The sequence below is a fragment of the Gossypium raimondii genome, chromosome 3 (genome assembly GCF_025698545.1).
Source record: "Gossypium raimondii isolate GPD5lz chromosome 3, ASM2569854v1, whole genome shotgun sequence".
Lineage (NCBI taxonomy): Eukaryota > Viridiplantae > Streptophyta > Magnoliopsida > Malvales > Malvaceae > Gossypium > Gossypium raimondii.
The window spans coordinates 20,634,543-20,640,234 of NC_068567.1; the positions used below are offsets into that span (position 1 = coordinate 20,634,543).

The following is a 5,692-nucleotide window of genomic DNA, read 5'->3' on the forward strand; positions in this document are numbered from 1 at the left end:
AAAGATACACAAATAACCAGTCAAAAGCTCTCAAAAACCACACCTAAATGTGCAGCACAATAGCCTATTTATAGGTTAAAAATAGATAGCTTCTTCAAGTAGTCTTGAAAGGTAAAAATAATAATAAGTCACCAAATAAATAGCTTAAAGGATAAGAATAAGTCTTATGGGATAAAATATGTCGATCTCCATGTATCTTCAATAACCAAATTCAATCACCATTAGAACTCTCTAAATTAAATCCTTCCATTATAATAATCAAATAAAGTTTTCAAGTTCAAGTAAACTAACCAACTTGATCTCTAGGTAAAAGATAAACTTTTGATCTCCAACTTGTTTCATCTTTCTCTTCCTTCCTCAAATTCGATCAGCACGATTAAGGACGAAATCAATATTAATTGGAAAAATTAATTAAAAATCGGTAAATTTTAAAATTTAATTGTAAAATTCAATCTGAAAATATAAGGATAAATATCAATCAAAATAAAATATAGTGAGGAAGATATTTATACAGAAGAAAAACAAGAAGTTGAGTTAGATGAAGCCATGAAGCTGAAGCAAGAGATTAAGGATAATTAATTTCCCTGCTATATGGTGCATCCACGTTTTACTGAGATTTCTTTGCATATTTCCATCAACTTCATGTAAAAACGAAAAGGTTTCATCAATTTAATCTAAAACTACGCCCCTACCATCTATATTTCAACAGATACATATTGACATACTAATTAGCTTATTTAGCATAGGAGATTTGCAAGGAAGTTGATATTTATTGACATACTAATTAATAACACACTAAAAATGAGAGTCAAGAAGCTTGATCAACAGGAGAAGGGAAGGGAAGAAAGAAACATAGTGACAGTGCTGTAGTCTCAAGTAGCACGACTACCTTCCTTTCCTCATAAACAAATTGCTGGCATATCTAAGAAGTTCTCCACTGCATCTCGATTTGAATCCGACCGTTCTTAGAGTCGATCAGATGATACCTTTCATTGATTCTTCTGTTATTCACAACATCAGCTAGGCTTATAGTAACATAACCCAAAGATTCCTGGTCATACATGTAAACAAGTATTATTATTCGAGTACACAAAACATGTATTTATATTTCAAACAGACAATGAGAAAATAAGCCTGTTATGCACCTTGGGATGCAGTAGCCCTATCCTGGAGGATGTACTGAACGCTTCGATGTGAATTTTATCATTCGTGGGTGGTTCATCCACCATAAACTGAAATTCTTCTTCCCATCTCGGATCTCTGCTTTTCTTTACACGCTGTGTTGTCGAAATTCAAGCAGGCACAAATAAGATTCATAGTCAATAATGCATACTGAAAATTGCCAGTTTTAAATATCAACTACCAATGTTTGGTTACAATTTGAACATATATGCCCTGGCATGATACATCAAATATTTCCAAGATTTTAAATGGTTGCATCAACTGTTGCAGCCTGTGGGAATATGGAACTGCTATTAAAATGTAAGATGCATTGGCAGTTTGGAACCTTTCACACCATTTCCTTTTAGTGAGAAACCATTCTTGAGGAGAAAAGAAAGAATGAAAGAAACAATGCTCGAACAACTAATTTTACGACATAGATTAATGGCATACCTTGGTTTTTCTCTCCTCCCCTCTGAATAACAGTCGCACGTGTGGGTTTGTGTGGTACTTCCCTTCGATATCTTCAGCTTCATGCACAATAACTACAAGTAAACCTCCACCTGCAGGTGTTCCTTCTGGAGCCTTTTGTACCATAGTTGAGTCGTCAACGTCATTTGGCATCTCATCCTCCTTGAAAGGTTTGTAAAAGGCTTCCAAGACAAGCTGCCCTCGTGACTTCTCATTTTGTTGATCATTTGGATCCATATTTTTCAGCAGATCAAGAGTAAAAACTTTTGGCTCTTCAGGTGTAAGATCTTTCAATGGAACAACATTCATGCCCATCTTGTCATGTTTGCCAACCTGAATTGAAGTTAACATACAGCATGAGAAATACAGGAGGAACATGCACAGGCATGCATAGATACTTCAGCATGCAAAACACACAGAAATGTGCACAGGTCAAATGTTCGTCTTCACAAATAGGTGCCTCATTATTTCACATTGTTGCCAAATAGAAACGGTTAAGTTGGTTTCCTTAGTGGCAGCCTTGAAACTTACGATTAATCTAGAAAATACATCAAAATCATCATACCTGCTCCCAGTCATAGAGAATTATCTCCAGCGCTTGAGTGTTTGGATCTTTAACAACAAAACTAAATTCCTCATTCCATTCGGGGTTCAAGTTGCTTTGTTTTACAGTAGTCTTCTTGGCAGAGAGTTTTTCCTCTGTTAACTTTAGTTTTACGTAAGGATCGGATTTGCCTAGGAAATCTTTCTTTCTAAGCTTCATTGCCTTGACAACCTTCACATCAAGCATTCCAACAGGTTTCTTCATTGCTCTGTCAATTTGGAGAAACGTTAGAAGGTACTACACAAAGACTCATCAGTATTTTGCAAGTCAGCAGCAAACTGAAATACACTTACTGTGTAGGATCCATTATTGGCACTTGTAAGGCTTTAGGCCATAGGTACATATTTGCAACTTGATCTTTTATGAGCTCCTGGAGAGAAAGGTATATCCATATTAAGCACAAAAAGAAAAATGACGCATAATAGGATCAGATACGTGGAAAATAAATGTGGTGATTGTTAGCATACTAATTTGCCATAGAAATGCCATTTCCACTCCCCTTACTCTGATAAGTGAAGGGGAGATAGAGAGATGGGTGTACGTAACATTGGTCGAGCAGATAACCATTGGCTATGAGATTGATAACAGTGTTCTCCATCACAAAACCTGATCTATTACAAGAAGAAACAAGAAATAGAAGTATTACCTGGACAAACCTGTATAATCCAGGAATGGCCATAACATCTGCCCCGAGTAACTTAAGCCCAAAGTCAACATGTGGCTGCAGATTAAAATGGAAGATTAGGAAAAGAGAACAGAAAGATTGAGGCTAGAAACTAAGATCTCTATAGATAGATACTATCACTAAGACCAGCATGTAATATGTTTTCTCCTTAACATATTATGCTGAAACTGAATCATGATGAAGCTTGCAGTCAGAAAAAAAAAAGTTAATAACATCAAATCATAATAAACTGATATGATAAACAAAATACAAGACTGTCCAATTGAAAATGATGCTTAATGCATAAAATACAAAACATGTTTCATCAAAACTTGTAATGAAGCACAAACTTTATTACTGAGTAAAAACCATGTTTCCCACCTTGTCCATTAGGGAGACATATATGTTGGCAAAACAAGGAAAGACACTGAGCAAAGGCTTCAGAGTAATTCGAGGAACAGCAAAAACTTGCAAATCGACAACCTGAAAGAATCAAAAAAGAAAGTCAATGCTCCTCAGTGGAAGCACCATGAATTTTTCCTACTAGACCTTGAGGAACAATTTTATCCACACAAGGGTGCACATAGTTCATGAGAGAGACGGACAGAATGTGTACAAATTTCTCTCATGTTTTCACATGCAAATTTCTTTCTTTTAATCCACCAGTACACTAGCAAATACCTGAACAGTGGCTTTTAATCCAAAAGCTTTAACTGCGATAATGATGTTAGGATTCCCTGCCCACTTAAGTGATGGTTCCATAATAATTTCCTTCTCATCAGTGACATAGACTTTCATTCCTGGCATATAATACGATCAACAATGAGTATTACTCTGAAAAAATTTGTGTAAAAAAGCTAAAAAATTCATAACCACCATATGCATCTTATATGTCATATGCAGTTGAGATTATGTATGTGTAGAATGTAATGGGAAAGAGAAGTCAACCTTGAAAAGTTGGTGGCAGGGTACCCAAAGTAAGTGTTTCAAATTCAACTGATTGAATTTTGTATTTTGGAATTTGCTCATCAATAATGGGCTTTGCTATATTCTTAGCAGTTGTGCAAATCGCCTTGAAAAACGAAGTGCCGATACTTGATAAGGAATTCAATAATATAAGAGAGGCCATATATGTGAAAGGTCATTGCAGTTATACATACCGTATCTAGATAAGGCCACATGGTCTCGATAAATTTGTTAAGCCAGTCAACCTGCAGAGAAATAGATAGTGATAACCTTGACGCATACCTTAATACGAAGCACTTAAAGACCCAAATACAGAAATGAAAGGACATAGCATAGGAGAACATACACGGTCGAAATCTGGATTTTTGACCCACAAAGGGATCTCTGGAAGCAACTGCTGCAAAGTTTTAGAGTCTTCCTCAACCAAAGGACGGATTTTAGGATCCTGAACAACCAAAATATACAATGTGACCATCTTATCAATGGTTCAAAAGGCTGATTTATTCGTTGTTTTTCTATATGATAGCTTCATATGATAACTACAGCTTCTTATAAGTGGCACCAACAGACATCGACACAGGCCAAACCGGTTGGTCAATGGTGATCAAGTACAAAAAGAAAAATCCCAGAAAAAAAAAAGCAATAAACAAAAGAATACCTCTATTTTTATTTATTTATTCATGTTTTAGAATGCTAATACCTGCAGAGAAAAGATTGTGAATACTAAAACTTCAATTTTCCCTAGAAAAGCCTAAGCTAATGCATGATCATTTCAAAATCATGTTCTTTTCGACTGAAAATCATGGATATACATCTCTCAAAGCGAGAACACTACAAATTACAAATCTTTGCACGGTGAAACAGGAAGACAGAATTCATAAACTCAAAAAAGAACAACTTGAATTAACCATTAAATTCTAAGAGTAAAAAAGAAACATTCGATCGGCTTAGAATAAAGTTATCATTTTTTTAGCACTTGTCCATTGCTTTAACAACAAAATTTCAAGCCGCTTATGGAAGAACAAGAACAGGCACCTAGGAAAAAAAAGAGACTCTGACAAAAACTAAGAAAAGCAAAAGGAAATTCAACCGAGAAAGAAACAAACCTTAACATCAGTGGGAAGGAAGTAGATGAACATGTAATACCCAATGACGATCCCAACCGAAGTTCCAATTCCGAATCCAAAAACACCCATTACAGAGCTCAAAACACCCATTTTTCCCTTCTGTTTTTTTTTCCCAAGGATAGCTCAAGTAGTTTAATCAAAGAGGCATAAAAAGCTTTTGCTCTCTTCTGTTGAAGTGAAACTAATACCAAAAGAAAAACCAGAAATGGAATCTGAGAAAGATTCTTGTGGGAAGTAAAATTGGAAGCAAAAAGAAAAGAAATGGTAAGAGATATTAGAGTTAAAAAATCTTATCAGGAAGAGTGGAAGCATTAAAGGAGCATTTACAACTAGTGGTCAGTCCTTTACGTTCAAAGGAGCCGATGCCATTTTGGACCTACCAGAGGCTTTTGCTATGAAATTTTTATGCGCGTGATATCCTCTGTCGGTAACGCTCAATTGGTTGGTTATGGATTAGTTGTTTTTTTTTTTTTGAACTTACTACCTTAAACAATATCTATATAACTAAAGAAAGGCATTAGCTGTACTTTTCTCACTTTCCTCTTACATGAACAGATTATGGTCAATTCCTTCACTTTTTAAAAATTATATAACAATTGTTAGATTTTATTTTTTATTTTTTATTTTTATATTTCACTCAAATTAAAAACTAAATCTCTATATTTTAATTTAGACATAATTTAGCACCTCGATTAGTTA

At 35.0% G+C, this 5,692-nt stretch overlaps 1 protein-coding gene across 2 annotated transcripts; it reads right to left on the reverse strand.

Moving 5' to 3' along the window:
- Positions 1-750: 750 nt before the first annotated feature.
- Positions 751-5,445, reverse strand: LOC105793827 (synaptotagmin-2). 2 transcript variants are annotated; one of them, XM_012622685.2, is made up of 12 exons: positions 4,973-5,445; positions 4,213-4,311; positions 4,061-4,111; positions 3,849-3,972; positions 3,582-3,700; positions 3,282-3,383; positions 2,883-2,957; positions 2,530-2,606; positions 2,198-2,444; positions 1,615-1,965; positions 1,146-1,277; positions 751-1,051 (listed from the first exon to the last, which is right to left on the reverse strand). In XM_012622685.2, exons 1-12 carry the CDS (start codon positions 5,081-5,083, stop codon positions 923-925), a joined length of 1,617 nt encoding a protein of 538 aa, XP_012478139.1. In that variant the 5' UTR covers positions 5,084-5,445; the 3' UTR covers positions 751-922. The 2 variants fall into 2 exon arrangements, with proteins under 2 accessions (XP_012478139.1, XP_052484152.1); XM_052628192.1 differs by lacking the exons at positions 3,849-3,972; positions 4,973-5,445 and having other exon boundaries at positions 4,213-4,279.
- Positions 5,446-5,692: the final 247 nt, after the last annotated feature.